This window comes from Thermothelomyces heterothallicus, assembly GCF_042370625.1.
Source record: "Thermothelomyces heterothallicus CBS 202.75 unplaced genomic scaffold P884_scaffold_7, whole genome shotgun sequence".
Classification (NCBI taxonomy): Eukaryota; Fungi; Ascomycota; class Sordariomycetes; order Sordariales; family Chaetomiaceae; genus Thermothelomyces; species Thermothelomyces heterothallicus.
The window spans coordinates 42,399-62,294 of record NW_027192568.1 but is presented as its reverse complement, the minus strand read 5'-3'; the positions used below and the strand labels follow the sequence as shown (position 1 = coordinate 62,294).

The window sequence follows — 19,896 nt, the reverse complement described above, 5'->3', positions numbered from 1 at the left end:
GGGTATGTATGGGTCATGTCCCTTCGATCCCTCATGGTGGACTGAATCTGATTCTCTGCCTTCATCTCTTCTCCAGCTCTGGGATTTTTGGCCGGAACACTAGAAGCGCTCGACAAGGCTACGCTGAAGTCGGATCAAGGTATGCGCGCCCAAGTTGATGACCACAGGGAGGCCCCTTGACTCACAACCGTCGCAGTCCTCCGCCTTCTCGGCTTCTTCGGCGCCATGTTCTCATACGACCACAAAGCAGGCATCACGGCGTCTGCAAAGGCTCTACGGCAGCTGTACTCTATGAAAGGCTTCAAACCGAGCATGGGCGTCAAGGTACTGGAGGACGTCTGCAAGATCAAGGAAGACTTCAGACTGCAAACTGCCGTTACTAGGCTGGAGGTCTACGAGCTCTTCCTCAGCCTTGTTCGGGATCCGGCCGTCGGCAGCGAGCTGAAGCACAAATATGGTTCGGCCTGCGGCTTCGCCCTTGACATGATTCAGGTTTGCCAAAGTGAGAGGGATCCACGGAATCTCATGGTCTGGTTTGAGATTATTCGTATACTCCTAGCCGACTACGACCCATCACCCGAGGTGACCGAGGAACTCTTCAAAGTCTTTTCGGCTTATTTTCCAATTTCCCTCCGGAGCTCTGCTACACCGATTGGGATCACGGCCGACGATCTGAAGGAGGCTGTGAGAAGCTGTTTCTCGGCACATCATCGCGTTGCCCCTCACGGCTTTCCCTTCCTCCTACAGAAGCTTGACCAAGGAGATGCCGTAACGGTCGCTGTCAAGGTTGGTTCACAAGCCAATTCCAGAGATTGGGTTGCAGACCCGAACCGGGACGCTGACCTCGACTAAGGTCGACATTTTGAAGACCATCAAAGCTTGTATTGAGCAATATGAGAACCCGCCGGCCAACATTGTTCCACACATCGAACAGATCTGGAACTCGCTCAAGTACGAAGTACGGAACGGCGAGGTAAAGGAGACCATCGACGCGACTCTAGATGTACTCCGGGCTATTGCCCGAAGGCTGGATGGCACGAAGAATCATAAGCTGGAGGTATCGTCACTCAAAGGTTATATCGGCCTTGTTTCTAGAGATTGCCGGGACGATCTTGCAAACCCCACATACACGAAGCAGGCCGGGCTCCTCTTGATGACCGTCATAACTGCCACCATCAGAGCATACGTGCTCTATAACGCAGGTTTCGTTGACATTATTCGGCAAAACCTACGGCAGCCCAAGTCGCCCTCCCATACTCGGGACCTTATTCTTCTCGTCAACTCTTTTCTGAAGACCAGGATGGAGCTATTCAATGCCAGGAAAGAAGCACACCCGGATGACGAAAAGAGCTTGAGAGCCGAATCTCGTTCCCATCTGGAAACATTGTTCCATGATATTTACTTACCCGTTTGGGCCGGCAAGGCACAGGCTCCTACCCCTGAGGAGAAGGACGTTCTTAAGCAGGTCATTCAGGGTCTCGCCCTGCTCGTTAGCCAACAAGTGCTCCAGCCGGATGGGGCCCCTGTCTTATTATGTTCTACTTCGGTTTGCTCCGAGATTTGTTCCCTTCTAACCTCAACAATCATAAAAGGTTTGACCTTGAGTCCGAATGACAACAATGACGAGGAATCCTCTCTGGAAGACGAGGCGGTGCTCGCGCTGCGCACGGTTGTCACCAACTATACTGAGGGTTATTCAGAGCTTGCGAACAGAGTCAGGGCAGAGGTCAAAAAACGGGACTGGGCCAAGCCTTCCGAATACTCGCTCGGTGCTCTCAGAGACCTCCTATCTCGTTTCACCTTCATTGGTTGTTCCGAGATACCATCAAGAATCGGAGCTAATGACCAAAAGCGGTTCTCGCCCCTCCAGCATTTCGTCACACTCGCAGCAACCCTCCTGGAACTCTTCCCCCTTTCACTCGAGTCCGAGTCCGCCGAAACTTCCCGCACCAAAGATGACGCGTCTGCGAATGCTCACGTGTTATCATCTCTCCATGCCTCGGTTATCTGGTTCCGGGACGCATGCGAGGCGAAGTTCGGAAAAGATGCGCTGAACTCGAATTTGACTAGTAGTCAGAACTGGCTAGACGAGTTTAAGCAACTACCAGAAGACTGGCTGCTGCAAATACACCGCGGCGATGGCGCGTCTGGCGCGACACCGCTCGAAGTGCTGCAAGAGGATGACCCCAAGGTCTATCTTCAATTCTTGAAGCTCAGCCTCTTCATCGTCTGGCAACTCTACCGGTCTGCATCCGCCAAACGCCAGGGACCGTGGGATGAGAGAGCTCTTGTCCAGCTCTCCCAAACGACCGCGCTGGTGGTGCAAAGTCTCGACGAAGAGCTCCAAGTGCGTTGCAACCTGGCCTATGAGGCCTTCAATCTCTTCAGTGACACGCATGCGCCTATTGGAAAGGACTCTTGGGATCTCTCCACCGGGCTCTTGACGCTGGGAGTTCTCCAAGGGTTGCGGCCAGGGGCATTGGCGGGATTGGTACGTTGCGTATCCCCGGTCGCCTGCAGGTTTGACTGACCAGCACTCGCAGTATGAACCGGGCGGACAAGCAGAACGTTTCATGCGCGACTCACTTGGCTTCGTGCACTCTCCATCGCGCGAGAGCGACGTCCTGGCGGCCATCGGGGCAATTCTCGCAAACAAATACAAGGGTGGGCCATCGACAGCCGACCCAGAGAGCCTGTTGATGAAACGGGTCCTTGACTTCTGGGGCAATTGGCTTGGGGAAGCCACCACAACTAAGCCAACAGAAGAGACCACCTTCCGAGCCCACAGCACGATTGCCATGAATATCTTGGCCGGTGCCGCCGCCCGTCAGGACAAGCACGTCCTCTCCTTGATCCCTTCGATCCACCAGGCCATTCCATCCCCGCACCCCAACGGCGAAATCCTTGCCAATTCCCTCGGCCTCGTCATCAAGCAAAACCCCTTTCTCACGCCCGAAAGCCACTCCATCGTCAGACGCTTCTACAAACAGTGGATCTACACCCACCTTGCCAAACCCCTTCTCGGACCCGCCCAGCCCGGCGGGTCCGAGGAGCCCAACTCGGCAGCCCGCTACCGCGCCGCGGTCCTGTCTGTGGTGTCTAATTGTCCATTCGCCGTCTACCAAGACGATTTGCAGGCGCTGATCCGGCTGCTCATTACTGCACTGTTGTCGGCAACGGCAACGGAGACGGGGGCGGCGGCAGCCTCTCCGTTCACATGGTCGCAGATCGTAGCGGCGTTAGAGGTCTTGGTTGAGATCTTGACGCACGAATCGGAGGCAATGAAGGGGTATCTGAGGGAGGTGATTGGCGGGGTGACTAAGGTGTATCAGGCCTCTTGTCCTCCCAGGACAAGGGACACAGAGACCGTGGGAGATGGGGGCCCGGCTCAGCGAGAACAGCAGCAGCAGCGGGCGGTGTGTCGACGGCTCGCGCTGCAGGTGCTGGGTGGGATTCCCAGCCGGTTTGAGGAGCGGCTCGTAAGGGCGCATGCTTTGCCCACGCTGCGGATGTTGGCGGTGGCTTGTGGTGACCAGGTACGGAAGGTGAGGGAGGTTGCGAGGACGGCGAGAGGAAGTTGGGCCAGGGTCATCCAGAGCGGGTGACGGGAAACGCCGGGAGAGTGAAGTCAAGGGCTGGGCTGGTGATGGTTATGGAAGAGGGATAACCAATACATTGAGTTGCCTCTGACTCCTGCAGGTGCTTCAAGTGAAGATTTTTTTGGTATCCATGCCCAGTCCTTACTACTCAAAACTGGTTCGGTGTTTGTATCAGCTTGGATGCGCCTGGGATGGGAACTACATCAAGCCTGACGACGACTTAGCCAGGTAGAGGCCTCCCCCCCCTCCCGCTTCAGTCCCATCAATCCGAAAAAAATGCAAAGTCGAGATAAGCATTTGGGAGCAAGGGGTCCTGGCGAGTTCAAAGAAGGCCGCTGCTGTGACAAAGCTGGGAAGTGTGCGGCGATGGGAGAGAGGGGCTGTTCTATGAGCAAGAGATTTGGGAGTAACATTCAAGTTGCACCGCAGCACCGCAGCGGGCGAGCTAAACCTAGGTTGTTAACACGGCCGTGGAGGCTTCTTTACCTTGGTCAAGGTAGGTTGCCGTAAAAGAAATGGGATCCCTTGGAGCACTGGGTCCACGCGAATCAGTTATAAGTCTGCATTTCCGCATAGCTCATGCTTGTTTCAACGCGTGACCCCCGATCTCAATCCGGGCCATGGCTGTAGAGTGACCGCGCTGTCACCGACCCCCGTCTCTCACTCACGCCTTTCTCCTCTTTCCCCCCTTCTTCCCCGCGGCCGCCTGCGATCCAGTCGCCTCCTCGGCCGCGGACCCCACCACGCTCACGTTGGCTTTTGCCAGCATATCCAGCATCTCGGGCGTATACGTCGCCGCTTCCTCACCATCCCCGCCTTCCTTGCCCTTCGCCGCCGCCGCCCTCTTCGGATCGGCCTTTCCAATCACCGGCACACTGCTAGCAAACATGGCCTGAAAGGGCGCCGCCACGAAGTGCCCCGCGGCATCGAACCACTCGGTGAAGGAGCGGGCGAACTTGATCTCCTCCCGCCCGCCGTCCTTGCGCGTGACCTCGACGGTGACAAAGTACTCGGGCACGTTCTTGCGGGTGGACGTGGAGATGCGCACCGTCTCGCCGCCGTCGCGGCTGGTGCCGACGTAGACGGTGCCGCGCTCGACGTAGAGCACCCAGGCCGTCAGCACGCCGTTGAGCAGCGCGTAGGCGGCGACCGCGGCCGCCGTCAGGTACTTGGTCGCCTCGAAGCCGTACCGGTAGTCCCAGGCGAAACAGGCGGCGGCGAGCGCGAAGGCCGAGTAGCCGAGCGCCAGGCGCACGTCGGTCAGGCGGTGGGACTGCGTGAAGCCGATGCTGTTGAGATAGTTGGGCAAGGCGTCGTCGCTGGTGTTTTTGAGGTCTGTTCAAATCCCGATAAACGTCAGTTCGGGAGTTGCGGGAGAGAGAGGAAGAGTGAGAGAGAGAGAGAGGGAGGGAGGGAGAGGGAGGGAAAGAAGTGAAGGGAAGTGAAAGCAGGGGAAAGAACAAAGCAAAGATGAAGGAGCCTCTTACCTGCGAGGTTGTAGACCGTAATCTTTTCTTGTGAGGCTGTCATTGTCGCTGATGGCTGGGCGGACCAGCAATGATCTGGACCGTCCGGAATATTTGTTTGGGGAGTCGGTCGACTCGGGAAGGGTTGCGAGATGCTAAGTGGTCCCAGGGCACCTTTCAGGTCGGCCCTACGGAGTAGTGTAGAGCAAGAAGAGCTTCAACTTTGGAAAGGCCACCTGCACATTTGGAACAAGCCGCTAGCTGCCCTCCGATTGGTTCATTGGTCGCGTTAACTAATACGCAGTTCGCTGCTGACAGGGGCCCGCCGCAGCCTGCACCGTCTTCCCTTTGCTTGGCAGAGCTTCAGCGGATCCGGGCAACGACACTCGCGCTCGCGACCTGCTCGAGCCTCATTGCTTCTTTCTGAACGCAGCAAACACGACTGGTCAGACGCAGAGTAGCCCACCACCCGTGCAAGGCAGTGTTGGCAGCGACAAAGATGGCGCAGCAGATACCGGTGCAGACGATCCATAGGGATCCCCAATTATTGTAGGGTTACTCCTTCTCAGCGCCATGGCGAGACTCGGGTTGCTGACGATGCTAGCTACTGGATCCTCTTCCCCATCACCATCGTCATGGTATTGCATCTCTCTCCCCCCCCCCACCCCCCTCCTTTCTATACCACGCGCACCCTTCGCCGTAATTGGCCATGTACGCAATGACTTACACCCTTATTCGCAGATCCTCACAGGCGTCCTCCGCCATTATGCGACCGTTTTGATGGCCTCGGCTCCCAAGAAGCAAGACCAGAAGACAATGCGCGAGCAGCGCGCCCTGCTCCACGGCATCAACGTGCGCGGAAATTACCACGTCCTCTCCAAGTCGTCATTCACCGCGCGCCGCGACGCTCTGATCTCGGCTTACGAGGCGGGCGCCTACCTCAAGGACCCCGACAATCGCGGTCAGCCACCGCCGAACCCGATGAGCGACCCCAATGCTATGGAGGGCATGATGGGCATGATGAAGAACCAGATAGCCATGATTATCCCGAACACGCTCATCATGAGTTGGATCAATGCCTTCTTTAGTGGTTATGTTATCAGTTGGTTCCCCCTCCCGGACTTGGCTGCCCGGTAGGCGCGGCCGCTAACAAGCACAGTGAAACTGCCGTTTCCCCTTACCATCAAGTTCAAGAGCATGCTCCAGGCAGGTGTGGCGACTAGGGATATGGATCCCCGCTGGATGTCGAGCATTAGCTGGTATTTCCTGTGCATCTTCGGCCTGCAGCCTGTCTTCAATTTTATCCTTGGCAGCGAGAACGGTATGGATCCCCGCCCCTGTTGCTCTTCTATCCGGATATCGTATTAACGCTCCCGTTCTCCTCAGCTGCCAACCAAATGGCGCAGCAGATGACCCAGATGGGCCCGCAGGGCGCAGGCCAAATGTTTGGCCCCGGTGTCGACCCAAACAAACAGTTTCTCGCCGAGGCGGAAAATCTCGCCGTCATCGAGCACTCTTCCGTTTTGGACGGCGTCGAGCAGCGCCTTCTCGAGGGTATCAAGGTGTAACAAAGATATCAGCCCACAGGAATCGCCACCCCAAATGCGAGCATAGACTTGATTCTCGACAGCTTGCCGGCCCATCACTCCCACCACAGACAGCACCCAAGCCCCGGCCCTGCCATAGATCCCGTAATCCTGTACGGCGGCTTCGTGTTGGTTGGGGCCGGTGCTTCTTCGGAGGCGTCCACATCTTCCACCGGCTTTGACGGGGTCTGGTCGTGCCATTCTTCGGCAATAACTCTGAACCGGACCATCTCGTTATCGTCAAAGTACATGACCTGGTCCTCTTCCTTCCAAATCCATAGATTATCCGCTGGCTCGCTTGAGAGGAAAGGGGTCAGCTGGGACTCGACGGTGGTGGGAACTCTGACCGGGCTTACAATTCTGAAACCTCTGGCAGCTCGGTCCAGGGGACGAATATGTCGTCGAAAAAGTCTGTGGCGACTACGGAGCTGGTTAGTGGCGTCCATGGTAGAGGCAACCTTGGAGCGGTAGACTCACGATTTATCCCTTCTGGCGACTGGTCCACGATGCGTGCTGTGATTACCTCACCCTTGTGTGGCCTGAACACCACCATGCGAAACTCAACTATGGGTGGTGTCAACACGGCAGCCGATCAAGGCCGCTTGCACGGGCGGGCGTTCATACCGTTGACGTTGACCATCCCATCGCCATGCCCGATCAACCCTTCCGAGGTCCACAGGATATCCCAGAGGCAGATGCAGAGGCCGATCTTTTGTACTACCTACATGAGATAAATGAGAAGGGTCAGGTGGATGATGATGGGGACGGCCGGAGGGGAGAGACTTGCCTTGTTCGCATATTTCGCGTTGATGTTGTCTTCGATGGCAACATGACTCTGCTTCCTGAAGTCGTCTGGTGCAATCTGCACGAGGTCCGCAAACTTGGTCTACCCATGGTTCAGAGTTAGCCGGGCCGACAGGAAAGAGAGCAGCGAACCGCCTCGCGTTGTGCCACGCACCAGAATAAACATGGTGATTTAGGCGGTACGCCTTTGCTGATCGGCACGCTGGGTCGCCAACCAAGAGCGATGAATATTATTCTGTACACTAAATGTCTATGACACGGCAGCAAAGATGACGTCGCGATCGCCCGCGAAAAGGGGAATGACGGAGGGCTTTGAAATTGTCGAAGAAATCACAAGGGGGTGAATCAGTTTGGTAAAGTTCCGTGCAGTTTGCTGGTTGTGTCCCTTGTCACATTCTATGAGTTTTATGAAAGCATTTTTCGATGTGAGCAGGGCTGGCGTTTCCCTCAAATTCATCGCATCTAATCCGTACAGAGAGAGACCCCACGGCGAGGCTCGGTCGAGGCTTGCAGCACGGTGCAGTGGTTCCGCAGTCTCGCATTGTTCTGCCACCCAGATCCCTGTGCCAAATTGTTCACCGCCCAGCGAACACACAGTGCGAGAATGAATGTGCACGTACTAGTTCGTCACTTCCCGTGTCGCCAACCATCGCTCCTTATCAAAACACGCGCCAAACCGTCGAACTTTTTTTCCCCTGCCAGATAAAAGTTCATCCACCCGCACCTCGGCAATCGCAAATACAACTGCAACCTCACACTGTGCCATCTTACCCCGACGCCTACTTCTCTATATCCCCTCACGGCTGTCGAGGGTTTCGGATTCAAGTGAAGACGCCTCTTCTCAGCCGTTGGGTCGCCCGTGGTACCCAAACCGTTCTTGGGAAGCTCAACCTGCTGCCAACATAACACTTCAAGTGCACCGGTCTTGGCACAACCAGTGATTTCGATCCACGGGCCATGTCCTACAATTACGGACCCCCTCCCCCGCCTCCTCCGCCTGCACCAGCGAGCGGCGGCGGCTCGGCCGTTTATCCGTCATACGGACCTCCTCGAGGCGGACAGAGCGGCCGAGGCCGCGGTGGTTCCGATCGTGGTGGCTATCACCAAGGAGCCCCCCCGTACGGCTACGGCCAACAGCCATCCTACGGACCCCAAGCACCCGCGCCATACTCCGGTCCTCCTGCCCAGGGTGGTTACTCCCAGCCGCCACCACAGTCGTGGCATCCCGAACACGGACACCAACACCCCCCGCAAGGTGCGACACACGGCCCTTTGCCCGCCCAGAACTACCACCCGAACTACGCGCCCCAAATATATCAACAGCAGCCGGCATACGGCGGCCAGCCCCAATACCAACCGACCCCTCAGCCCCCTTATGGCCAGCCATACCCAGCACCTCCACCGCCCGCTCAGCAGTGGGCGGCCCATCCGCAGCCGCCTCCGGCTCGTGGCGGTTATGGCGCCGGTGGGCGCGGGGGGCGTGGCGGTTACAATGATCGAGGACCACCGCAAGGACAAATGATGGGCCCTCCGATCCGGATGGGTTTCGACGGCAGCCAGCCGCAGACCCCTCCCGCTCCAGCGAGCGCACCGTACCCGTATGGCGCTCCTCCAGCTGCCCCAGCGCCGTATCATGCCCCTTACCAGGGCTATCCTCCTCCGGCTCCCTATATGCCTGCCCCTCCGTCGTTCGACGGCGGCCATTCTGGTCACGGGTCTCGCCACCACGGCCGAGGCGGATTTCACCAGAATAATAAGTCTCGCCCCCATTTCGGTGGCGACAAGAACCGCGGGCGCAACCATGGCCAGAACAAGGGCCCGACCGCTCAGACGCCTCCTACCCAACACCAGAAGCCTGATGCTTCGTCTGCCGGGAAGAAAAAGAAGCGGAAGACAAACACGCTTGGCTTGACGCCCGGGGACGACTCGGGGGATGATGACGAAAACGAGGAGGAGCGTCTTAATGAGATGTACGGTGCCGATGCTCCAAAGTAAGTTTTCGTTCCCTCTTCTCCCGATCTTGGTATCTCCACCTTCAGTGCTGATCATGTCCAGCCCCCAAACGCCGTCGGACATTGCTGCGTGGATTGCCGAACGCCGCGCCAAATACCCCACGAAAGCCAGGATCGAAGCCAAGAAAGCCGCCGCCAAGGCTCAGAACGGAGATGGCCAACAAAGCAAAGGTGATTCCCTGGAGCAAAAAGCTGAAAAGCTCAGGAAACAGCTGGAAAAGGTCGAGTCGAGCATCAAGCGAAAGCGCGAGCAGCAGGACGAGGGCGATGAGATGAGAGACATCGATTTGAGCTCTCCGTCGAGCGATATCAAGTCGGATGACGAGAAACCCGAAGTCATGTCGACTCGTCAGGAGCCGAGCAATGTCCCCCCACCGCCAAAAAAGGCAGACCCTACCAAACATTGCAAGTATTACTCGACCGGGGGTACGTGTGGCAAGCGGGGCAAGTGCCGCTTCGTTCACGACCCCGCAGTTCGCGAGGCTGCCCTGAAGGAGCGCGAGCTGAACGGTGGGCGCATTACTCTTCAGCAGCGCATCACTCTAAATGACAAGGATCAGGAAGATCTCGCGATCGTCGAGACGCTCAAGTACCTCCAGGATAAAGGTATCCTTCCCAAGAAGGTGGTGCCCCCTCCCACCGAGGCGTCGGGAGAGCAGCCCGAGCATACCGCAGCCGAGACCGGGTCGACGGCTGCCCCGGCGGATGCCGAGTCCAGCAACGGTCTGCCGCCCATCCCGCCGCAGCCGAATTCTTCGGATGACGACACGACTAAGTATCCCGGTTGGAACCTGAGCGGCTTCGGCAACACAGGCGTCAGACCGGGTGAGTAGAGCTCATCGGTTCTGCGTCGTAGAACCAACGGCAACCGCTGTGCTGCTCGTCCTAACCGCCGGAAATCTCGGCGCCGAGGCGCAGGCCGTCGGATGCACGGCTAAGTGGGGTGGTGCCTAGGGTGTCTCCCCAGCTGGGAGCAAGCCGATGATCAGTCAACGCTACGGGTACACATTTGCCGTCATGTCCAGCTTTTATCTCCAATCTGCAGCGTTACCTCGACAGTGTCGAGGGCGGGTCGTTTGTCACGCTTTCACAATGCTTCAAGTTTCATTCATCGTCTTAATTTCGTTTTGCTCGAATTTCTGGGCTGGCATCGGAGTACGGTCAGCGTCAGGCTGTTCGGGACCAAGGAGCTTGCATCATTCCCTGGGACGTCCTTCTTTGGAGCCAGACACCATCACTGGCGCGTCAGTACTTTGCAGGAGTAGTTGCGGCAAGACATCCAGGCGGCGTTCTAGGAATCGCATAATCTCTTCCATTCTAATCTCCATATTCCCAACCTGCATTGTGTCACTGTACGGGAATTGGAGAACTTTGAAGCTGAAGTGTTGTACCACAAGTGTGACAAGGAGCTGCAGAAATCACGCCCAGTGGCTGGTACCGGTAAGTCCTCACATCGCAAGTGTTTCTTTCCCTGCGAGTTAATGCCCAAAGCGCGTGGAGGGTGTCGTCAAACAAGTGGCGCACATACCGGTTGCTGGGGTTGCTGGGGTTGGTTCGGCCGTACGATGGTTTGTGTATTCAAGTACAGCCACCCCATTCATTGGCCATCTAAGGTTGTTCTCGGCTTTGGAATCAACGATTCCAAGCTATTTGTCTCAAATATGCTCACACAATCAAAGTCTAGCTGCCTAATAACCTTGGCTTATCGCTTGCTACTTTCCTCCAGATCAAAGATCTCTTCTAATTGTTTCCTTACTTTATTATTATTTTAGTACCTGGTTGAGATCGTATGATATTGCCTACTGGGTATGATTTGACGTTCCGAACAGAAAATCATTGAGAAACCACATAGATACGAACTAGCGCGCGGGATTGTTCACAGTTCGACTTTCTCCCTCCTCCCCTTATTATCCCTCCCCTTCATTTTCTTCCACAGATCATGCGACCAATGTCCTTTGTCCTTCTTGTGCTTGTCACTTAGCCTCTTGATCAGCCAGTCCGCACACTCCTCCTCCCGCCCTTCACTCTCGGGATTCCCGTCAAAGAGCGCGGCGCACTCCTTGTCAGTCAGCTGTGCCTTGGTAGGCCACTGCCCGACCGAGGCGCCCATGTCGGCATCAAGGAAGGTATCGACGAGGAGGATTGCGGCGCGACGTTGGGCCGAGTTCCACTCTTCATCTTTGTTCTGTTCTGCCTGCTGTTGTTGGCCGCCAGAATAAGGGGTTGTGAGGATGCGGAGAATGTGGGACGCTCCCCCGGCGGAGGCGGGTTGGGAAGGGGTGAGAAAGGCGGTGCGGAAGAGTGGGGATTTTAGCAGGCTCGTGAGGAGGGAAATGCGGGCTTTTGTCAGGCCGGGATTGGGGGTTACCGCTGGCTCGGCCTGCGTCTGCGTCTGCTCCTGCTCTTGAGCCTGCGCTGAGCGCTTGCTGGTGGTGGGGAGAAGGGCAAAGATGCTGGTTTCGAGAGGATCGCCGCCCCGGCACATGGAGGGGGCTAGCTTGGCCCAGTGAGACTCGATCTCGGCGAGGGCTTTGGGGTTGTTCTGGAGGGTGGAGGCCAGGATAAGGGAGGCGATGCGGGCCCGTCCAAGAGCCGTCTCATCCTCCGGGTTCCTCGTGGAGAGGCAGAAGAGTTCGTGGACGGTGTCGTAATCCTCGGCAATCTTCAGGCCGTAGTAGATATCGTGCGAGATCTCCTCGAGCATCTCGAGCGCGCCGTCCACGTCCAGACCCTTTTTGAGAATGGTAAGGGACTTGTAAAAGGCGCTGCCCTCTTCAGGGTCGGCGGATTTGGGCTTCTTCACGGAGCCTGCGGGGTCATAGGAGGGCGCGTTGGGCGGGGGCTTGGCCTGCTCTTCAGCTGGCTCTCGCTCGACAATGACGACTGACGAATCCACTGGGAGGCCTTCCAGCGCTGGGTTGTGCTCGTCCGGCACATTGAGTTTGGCCTCTTTGACGCCCGTGTAGACATTCAACCGCACGTGTAGCCCCATTGGGAGTTCCTGGTCCGGGTGGACTACTTGGAACTCGTCGGTCGCTTGAAAGACCTTGGGATAGCACTCTGCCGGGTTATCGGTGTGGCAGATGAGTTCGACGTCGGCTGATGGCGATGCCGAAGACGGGGATTCACCGGCCGCGGATGAGGAGGCTGATGCACCCCGTGCCAAGAGGCCCATGAGCGCCAGCAGGTTGAGCGGGAGCATCTTGAGCCGGTGCTCGACCATTGTAACGGTCGAGTTCTTGAGTGTCCCGAAGGCAAGCGGATGCGAAGCTGAGAATACTAGGCAGGTCTTTTTTTTTTTTTTTTTTTTTTTTTTTTTTTTTTTTTTTTTGCACCGCAGAAATTCAATTATATAGGCACCCAATAAAACACATAACCTGTCGGCTGTGGCTTCATCCACTGATATCCGCAATGACTCAGAAACAGAAGGTTGAGGAAAGGCCAGATTGACTTATTATTCAAGGCGAGTTCGCCCCTTCCTCTCGGCCACCGTCTTCAATGCACACCGAGACAGGCGCGAAGCTGACGGAAACGTGGAATTTACGGGGCATTTGCTGATTGGTCTGTAAGCGCCGTCCCGCGCTTAGTTAATCGCCCTCTAAGCGCGGGCGGCCAAGCTGACGAGTCACGTGATTATTCTCACCTTGCTCTATGCCAAGCTGCCCAGCGTTCAATTGGCAGTTTAGTCGCTCACAAGCACGCGCCGCCGCAGCTTCGTGTCCCGGAAAGCGGCATAACCACAGCATTCCAGACCCGAACCAGCTCCTTTAATCGTCGCCTTCGGCCGCCAACGAGTGCGAATTCGATCCACAGGATCCGAGCAAGGAGGCGGCTTGCGACCCTCCCGAGAATCGCTCTCCATCTCTCCTCCCATCGATTGAGCGCAGCGAACCGCAACCATGTGGGCATTGAGGCAGAGGGCAGCACAGCTCGCCGGGCAGGTCCGAACTGCTCGGCTGTCTGGCGCCCGCAACGCGAGATCTTATGCGTCGAGTCACGGTCACCACGAGGCCCCTCACACGGTGGAGGAGTCGCTGGGGGTATGTTCGCAATGCAGTCTGGGAACGGCCATTGGCACCGCGCCGTGACGGGGAAACACAAACAGGATGTTGACTGACGGCATAGCCCGCGTTCTACGTCACCGTCGGCACCGTGCTCGGTTCCGTCTTCGTCTACAAGATCTCTCGCCCCGGCGAGAACGGCGAGCTCTCGACCATCCACAAGTGGATCCAGAAGCTGGCGGACTACGGCAACGAGTGGGAGAGGAGGAACGACCTGATGTCGGCGGCGCTCGAGCAGGCTGCCAAAGACAAGCACCTCTTCTACAACGCCGAGCGGAGCAAGCACTTCGAGTTGACCTATCCCGAGTACGTGACACACCTACCTTCCACGCACAACACCTGAGAAGAGCGAGGGAGCATGGAGTCTTGTTCGTCGATGATGATGATGCTGTGCGTATGCTTGAGTTGGTTGGATCGGGGCCTGGGCTTGTCCTTGGTTGGCTATGCTATGCGTGACGGAGGGGGTCCCTGTTTGGGAGCCGGCTCTTGTCAGGTGCTTTCCACAGGGCGTCCTCTTGTCGAGGCGGCTCATTTCTCCCACGGCTTGCAGTCTCGCCAACTCGCGACATTTCGCAGCCCGAGATCCCGATCAAACCTTTTCCCCTTAGTACCGGCGTCATGGCCCTGCTCTTACTCTGGTTGTAATTTTGTAACAATGCTGACCACGTGACGACAGGGTCTTCACACACGGCTCACCTTTCAACGTCCCCGCTGGGCACTACCCGAAAATAGACAAGGTTGTTGCACACTACCAGAAGCAGTATGAGGAGGAGGAGGCACGCAAGGCAAAGAAGCTTGCGGCGGCGGCGGCTGCCTCTCAGTAAGCAACGACGGCCGGGCTTTTCCCGTCTCTGTCTCATAATACCCGTACGTTGCAACACACGGGCCTTTCCTTACCCTGTACATACGGTACCTTACCATAAGAGCTGCCCAATTCCCGGCAGCCCAATTTCTCTTTCTCTCTGCAACCATCGCATCTCGTGTGCCACAACCTACTTCGAGTGTATCGTGCTTTAACCCCCCCTGCTCGGGCCCGGCCAGAAGTGCATCCAAGGGCTACATTAGCGTCCCATTCTCATCTTTTTCTGTTGTTGTTGTCCGCGCCGATGCGAGCTCTCGCCATCCAACGACCATCGCCTGATCCCCGGAAGCGGCGCTGACGCACTAGCATGGCGAACCCTTCGGGGGAGTCTGCCAAACATGAAGTCTTCGACGCCTCTAAACAAGCAAAGGTATGCTGTTTCAACTCAACCGGGGCATCCTTCCTCTCGAACCCCACTCGCAATTGGTTCATTTTTTTTTCCTCTGTCCTTCACGAACGTCCCGGCCTGCCTGCCCCACGTTTTCATGCCTACCCGGCTGATGAACTCAAACTGCCTGAATGCCCAGCCAGCCAAGCCCGAATTACACTAGCTACCATTCCTCCCGACTCACCCGCTCAACCCCATCTCTTTCCCTTCCCCTCGCTTATTCCCGACAGCGAATAAACGAATGCAAGATCTTTAGAAGGGGGGGGGGGGGGGAATAAGAAAAGAAAGAGAAAGAGAAAGAGAAAGAGAAAACAAAGACTAATGATGATGCCCTTCGAAAGCCACCACCTCACTTCCTCCGCAGCCCGCCCTTGGCCCTCCCCGCCGTGCGCATCGGGCTCGTGAGCCCGGAGGTCGGCTACGGCCTGTTCGCGGCGCGTGACCTGGCGCCCGACGAGTTCGTCTTCCACGAGGCGCCGCTGCTGACGGCGCCCTTCAACGAAAAGTTCGCGGCCGACCGCGCCCTCGTGCTGTCGCAGACGGCCGCCTGCCGCGCCGCCCTCGCCGCCCACCGCGACCTAGTCGCCGTCGCGTACCCGGCCCTGGCCGCCCGCCTCGGCGTGCCCCCACTGCCCTGGGAGGAGGCGCGACGCGTGCTCGAGGGTGGCGGGCTGGGCATGAACCTCGTCGTCGGCGGCAGCGGCGGCGGGGATGGCGGGCTCACCACGCAGTTCGCCGGGGCCTCCGTCAAGCAGGCCGAGTACGAGGCGTACACGGCCGGGATCAAGGTCAGCGCGAGCGTGTCCGAGGCCGACGTCAGGCAGGCGTGTCTGGACTTCTTCAAGCACTACGCCTTCCAGGTCCCGCCCAAGGGGAGCGGTGGCGCGGCCGGGGTCGGCGGCGTGAGTGCCCTGATGAACGCCGCTTCCACGAGGGAGGCGTGCATCTACCTGCTCGGGTCGCTCGTCAACCACTGCTGCACTCCCCCCCCCTCGGCGTCCTCCAGCTCCGCGTCCCTGGTGAAGGGTAAGAATAAGGGGCCCCCGCCCGGGCCGAACTGCTCGTGGCGCATCGGCCCGTCCGGGCTGGCGCACTTTGTCAGGCCGCGGCATATCTGCGTCCAGGCGCGTCGGGCGATTCGCGAGGGGGAGCAGCTCACGTGGGACTACGGCAAGCGGGAGAAGGGATTCGACTGCCAGTGTGATACATGCCGGGACGGGCTCATAGGAGGGCTTGGTTCCTGCCACGTGTTGTAGACCGAGGAGGGTTGGACCCCATGCCGTAGCCTTGATTGATCGACACGTTGGGAATTCAAATCCGCTCTAGGATAAGCCAAGACGATAATAGATGATACTGGGGGGGCGGATTGGTCTCTGGCATCGCTAAAACAACTTGCTAAGGGACAGGGTATACCAAGATCACACCGGGCGAAGCAGCGTTGCGTTATTCATCAGGCTTTCGTTCCCAAGCAATATCATCCCCGTGATCATCATTTCTTGTTGTTGTTTTTTTCTGTCATCGAACCGGTTGGACCGAATGCAGCACTCGAATTGCTCTCTGTACTATCTCGTGATCCCTTCCAAGATAGCGTCGGCATTGCCGCATCAAACAATGCCCATGAGCAGAACCGTGTCCCGTTTCGCCGAATCCATGATTGACTGAATGCAAGAACCGCCCATATCCCAGAGCCCTTACTTCAGGGGAATGAAACGAGAAGAGTGCGTGGCACCGATACCTGGCCGACCGTGCTTGACAGGCTTGCTGTGCGGGGGGTTAGCAGGCCGTTGTTTTCCATAAAGGCAAAGACCCGGACGGCCGGGGGACGCACTATGTGATCGAGAACTCGCCAAGGTAGTGGCCAACCATCTCAGGCTTGATCTCCACCTGGTTGAACTCCTTGCCGGAGTAGATACCGATGACGCTGCCGATCATCTCGGGGACGACAATCATGTCACGGAGGTGCGTCTTGACGAGCTCGGGCTTCTCGTTCGGCTTGGCCTCCTGCTTGGCCTTGCGGAGCTTCTTGATAAGGCCCATGGGGCGGCGCTTCAGGCCGCGGTTGATCTTTCTGCGGGCGCGCGCGTGGACAACATCGCGGAGCTCATCGGAGCCGAGGTCGAGGAGACTGCACGGATAAAGTGTGTCAGCATTTCCTCAACTGATTCCATATTTCGTCCCGCATTGGCAAAAAAAAAAAAAAAAAGAATGAGGCCCATCATTCTCCTCCTATTTATTTGGTGTTGTCGCCGGCACCGGGTAATGGAAAGCCTCGTCGTCCCGATCGGCCAATCGGTGCAAAAAGAAAAAAAGGCGTGTCGCAGAGTGAGAAGGGAGAAACACCTACTCTTCGAGATCGATACCGCGGTAGGAGAACTTGCGGAAGGCCCTCTTCTTCTTCAGCTCAGCGGCCTCCTCGGCGTTCTGTTGTATGCACGGTTAGCTGGTATGCCCTAGAACTTGTCCAGAAGGATTCGCCGGTTCGGAGGCGTGGCGGGACTGCGACGGGCGTTCGAGAGCTCGAGGCAGGAGGAGAGCCAACGTACGTATTCGATGTCAGCCATGGTTGCGGTTTTCGGTGATCACGGATTTCGCTGTTCGATAGTGCTGGTATCGAAGAGCGAAATTCTAGCTGTCGCGATGATGAGGTGGATTTGACTGCGGGCGGTTTCGCGGGCTGCGTGGATGGTTGGGGTCGCTGCTGGCCTGGGGCTCCACTCACAAAAATTCGTAGGGTTCTGTGCCCTCTGGCACCCCGTTGTGCTGTGATTGGTTGTGTAAACTAGTTAGTGGCTCTTCCCTCTTGGTCTTGTGGCTTGGTGTGGCCGATGATTAGATAAGGGTCTTGGCACCTCGCCTGCCACGATCATAACGATGAAACTCATTCTTCTTCAGTTCCTTCATTCATCCAACTCACACTTCAGAAAGCTCATTTGCATATGTCACGTGGAATTGAGCGCAATATGAAGTCGCACGAGAATATTTTCAATTTCCGCATCTCTTCATATCTAATTAAGCTGCTTCCTGTTCGAAGGCTACCTCTCTGTTGAGCCCGCCCCAATTCTTCTTGGACCTGGACCCGGGCGCGCCGTCTTACAGCCTTTTCTTTCTCTCCTGATTCAGATTCTCTGGAATACGGACAAGCTGGACAAAGCCTGCCCGGATTGCGAAAACATGGTGTTGTCGGCGCACGACGAGCCCAGGTTTGCATTGTGAATCCAAGCGGGTTCCCAATAAAACAGGCCCACGCCGCGGCTTACCGAGGACACGATGTTGGCCACGTTGGTGATGAAGGTCGTCTGTCCTTCCGGCGAGAAGGGGATGTTCTTGACGTCCGAGGGGAAACTGTACCTTGGGTTGGGACAAGAGATGGGCCAATTGGTCTCGACCACGGCAATCTCCTTGTTCCAGCTTTTGGCCATGTTGTCCAAGCTCGATTTCAGGGCGCTCAAGGTTGCCGACGACGAGTAAAAGGGGTAGAACGAGACGCCCATCATGTCAAAGTCGGACAGCTCAAGTGTACCCTGCTTCAAGACATTCGTGTACCACCAATTCTGGGTACCCCAGTCCCTGTTTGGTTCCCCCCCATCAGCTCTCCGCATCGACCAGGCCGAGGAACAGGTGATCGGACAAGGAAAGGATGATATAACTCACCACCCGTTGTCGAGGTGGATCATGATCTTTGGCTTCGGGCTGAGCGACGAGTCCTTGATACCCCAAGCAGCGGAGTGCAACAACCGGGCAATGTTGGCCCAGTTCTCGGTTCTCCCCGTGGGCCATAGCAGACCGGCCCGGATCTCGTTACCGATGGACACGATGGTGGGCTGGATACCCGCGTTCTGGAGCCTGTTGGCGGCGTCCAGAGTGTAGTTGTAGAGCTTCCAGGAGAGGTTGTCAATGTCGCTCGGCCACCCAGCGGGCGTGGTCTGATGAGCAGGATCGGCCCAGGTGTCGCTGTAGTGGAAGTCGATGTACACGCCAAGACCGGCAGCCTTCGCCCTCTTCGCGATCGCGATGTTGTAGTCGAGGTTGTAGATGCCGTCCGCGGGGTTGACCCAGACTCGCTGCCGCACCATGTTGACGCCATTGGCAGCCAGGATGTTTTCAAGCGGTTGGGCATTGCCGTTGGTGTTCTTGTACGAGACGCCGGCCCGTTCCTCAACCACCACTGAGGACCAATCCACGCCTCTGTAGGTGAGGGCGGCATCCGCGGCGGAGATGCCGAGCAGGCCAGCCACGAAGCGCGTGAGCATCATCTGTGGTGTCGTGCAGCGGGTACAGACCGTCTCTCCTCAGGTTGAGCCTCGAGATCTAGGATCAGGAGATCTCTCAAGCTGTCTGCGCTGTTTTACGTTGCTATAATTAAAACCGACGCTCAACGAGTCATTATCACTCCGAGCCTACGGCCTAATTACACCTTATGGTACCATGCAGTGGGACCCCTTACCGTTCCTATTCAAGGCATTAGAATAAAACGGAGGATGGACAGCCACTCTCCTTTTAGTCTTTTTTGGCCGAGAAGAGTGTTTCAACTTTACACACTAGCACCCCACCAATCAATTGGCCTCCAAGGCTAAGCTGTAATTAACCTTGGTTCTTTCGGGTCGGTTATTGGCAAGGTTCGGTTGAAGCCGATTCAAACCCGAATCTACCACCAATCATACGAGATGCTCGGCACATCTCCTTCCGGGAGGGAGAGTGTATTAACATGACTGGTATAGCTATACAAGTATTCGTATGTTGTTATTCCTCGAGGGTGGAGCCCGGAGTCGGGCCGCCGAGCTTTGTGTTCCGGGGAAGGTGGAGACGAGCGAGGTTGTTGTTGTAATTAGGTTGGGTCGCTGCTTCCTTGCGCGTGCTTGGGTCGTTACAAGTAGTTCCAACAATCAAATCATACCTGAACGGTCCAACGTGATCCTTCCAAAACGGCAGGAGAAGTGTTCCGTTCCCAACCGGCTTCGCAAACACGGGAACCAAATAAACGAAAAAGGAAAACAAGAAAAGCAAACGAAAAAGAAGACAGGACACAGCTTCATGAATCAAAGCCTCAACCCGGCGCAGTGACCTGGGCGTAATGTCCACCGTTTTTCCCAATTGGTGCAATTAATACTCAATTTCCCG

The 19,896-nt window shown here is 56.9% G+C and overlaps 11 protein-coding genes across 11 annotated transcripts; 5 read left to right on the top strand and 6 right to left on the bottom strand.

The window, feature by feature from the left end:
- Positions 1–225: 225 nt before the first annotated feature.
- P884DRAFT_276412 (Dos2-interacting transcription regulator of RNA-Pol-II-domain-containing protein) lies at positions 226–3,605 on the top strand (the record flags this gene model as incomplete). Its single annotated transcript, XM_069442955.1, has 3 exons — positions 226–786; positions 854–2,491; positions 2,544–3,605. The coding sequence occupies 3 exons, from the start codon at positions 226–228 to the stop codon at positions 3,603–3,605; spliced, it is 3,261 nt and encodes a 1,086-aa protein (XP_069298675.1).
- Positions 3,606–3,991: 386 nt separating this feature from the next.
- P884DRAFT_240286 (microsomal signal peptidase 25 kDa subunit-domain-containing protein) lies at positions 3,992–5,283 on the bottom strand. The gene is made up of 2 exons (XM_069440172.1): positions 5,087–5,283; positions 3,992–4,934 (listed from the first exon to the last, which is right to left on the bottom strand). The coding sequence occupies exons 1-2, from the start codon at positions 5,127–5,129 to the stop codon at positions 4,264–4,266; spliced, it is 714 nt and encodes a 237-aa protein (XP_069298674.1). The 5' UTR covers positions 5,130–5,283; the 3' UTR covers positions 3,992–4,263.
- Positions 5,284–5,564: 281 nt separating this feature from the next.
- Positions 5,565–6,633, top strand: P884DRAFT_276410 (integral membrane protein DUF106-domain-containing protein; the record flags this gene model as incomplete). Its single annotated transcript, XM_069442954.1, has 5 exons — positions 5,565–5,614; positions 5,670–5,703; positions 5,807–6,167; positions 6,225–6,386; positions 6,452–6,633. The coding sequence occupies 5 exons, from the start codon at positions 5,565–5,567 to the stop codon at positions 6,631–6,633; spliced, it is 789 nt and encodes a 262-aa protein (XP_069298673.1).
- A 37-nt stretch (positions 6,634–6,670) lies between these two features.
- P884DRAFT_116695 (RNA polymerase III subunit Rpc25-domain-containing protein) lies at positions 6,671–7,913 on the bottom strand. Its single transcript, XM_069437121.1, has 6 exons — positions 7,610–7,913; positions 7,439–7,537; positions 7,276–7,372; positions 7,129–7,215; positions 7,008–7,071; positions 6,671–6,948 (listed from the first exon to the last, which is right to left on the bottom strand). Exons 1-6 carry the CDS (start codon positions 7,619–7,621, stop codon positions 6,708–6,710), a joined length of 600 nt encoding a protein of 199 aa, XP_069298672.1. The 5' UTR covers positions 7,622–7,913; the 3' UTR covers positions 6,671–6,707.
- Positions 7,914–8,317: 404 nt separating this feature from the next.
- On the top strand, positions 8,318–10,641 carry P884DRAFT_116678 (uncharacterized protein). Its single transcript, XM_069437120.1, has 2 exons — positions 8,318–9,446; positions 9,511–10,641. Exons 1-2 carry the CDS (start codon positions 8,413–8,415, stop codon positions 10,298–10,300), a joined length of 1,824 nt encoding a protein of 607 aa, XP_069298671.1. The 5' UTR covers positions 8,318–8,412; the 3' UTR covers positions 10,301–10,641.
- Positions 10,642–11,343: 702 nt separating this feature from the next.
- On the bottom strand, positions 11,344–12,798 carry P884DRAFT_240273 (uncharacterized protein; the record flags this gene model as incomplete). Its single annotated transcript, XM_069440171.1, has 1 exon — positions 11,344–12,798. Exon 1 carries the CDS (start codon positions 12,688–12,690, stop codon positions 11,344–11,346), a length of 1,347 nt encoding a protein of 448 aa, XP_069298670.1. The 5' UTR covers positions 12,691–12,798.
- Positions 12,799–13,366: 568 nt separating this feature from the next.
- On the top strand, positions 13,367–14,352 carry P884DRAFT_196685 (uncharacterized protein; the record flags this gene model as incomplete). Its single annotated transcript, XM_069437996.1, has 3 exons — positions 13,367–13,507; positions 13,593–13,834; positions 14,205–14,352. The coding sequence occupies 3 exons, from the start codon at positions 13,367–13,369 to the stop codon at positions 14,350–14,352; spliced, it is 531 nt and encodes a 176-aa protein (XP_069298669.1).
- A 345-nt stretch (positions 14,353–14,697) lies between these two features.
- On the top strand, positions 14,698–16,034 carry P884DRAFT_197463 (uncharacterized protein; the record flags this gene model as incomplete). The annotated part of the gene is made up of 2 exons (XM_069438062.1): positions 14,698–14,760; positions 15,120–16,034. 2 exons carry the CDS (start codon positions 14,698–14,700, stop codon positions 16,032–16,034), a joined length of 978 nt encoding a protein of 325 aa, XP_069298668.1.
- Positions 16,035–16,172: 138 nt separating this feature from the next.
- On the bottom strand, positions 16,173–17,460 carry P884DRAFT_240265 (40S ribosomal protein uS19). The gene is made up of 4 exons (XM_069440170.1): positions 17,322–17,460; positions 17,123–17,199; positions 16,607–16,903; positions 16,173–16,539 (listed from the first exon to the last, which is right to left on the bottom strand). Exons 1-4 carry the CDS (start codon positions 17,337–17,339, stop codon positions 16,470–16,472), a joined length of 462 nt encoding a protein of 153 aa, XP_069298667.1. The 5' UTR covers positions 17,340–17,460; the 3' UTR covers positions 16,173–16,469.
- A 284-nt stretch (positions 17,461–17,744) lies between these two features.
- Positions 17,745–18,421, bottom strand: P884DRAFT_116628 (glycoside hydrolase superfamily). Its single transcript, XM_069437119.1, has one exon. The coding sequence runs from the start codon at positions 18,375–18,377 to the stop codon at positions 17,895–17,897; it is 483 nt and encodes a 160-aa protein (XP_069298666.1). The 5' UTR covers positions 18,378–18,421; the 3' UTR covers positions 17,745–17,894.
- Positions 18,176–19,262, bottom strand: P884DRAFT_116625 (family 53 glycosyl hydrolase). The gene is made up of 2 exons (XM_069437118.1): positions 18,407–19,262; positions 18,176–18,345 (listed from the first exon to the last, which is right to left on the bottom strand). The coding sequence occupies exon 1, from the start codon at positions 19,029–19,031 to the stop codon at positions 18,426–18,428; it is 606 nt and encodes a 201-aa protein (XP_069298665.1). The 5' UTR covers positions 19,032–19,262; the 3' UTR covers positions 18,176–18,345; positions 18,407–18,425.
- Between the last annotated feature and the right edge of the window lie 634 nt (positions 19,263–19,896).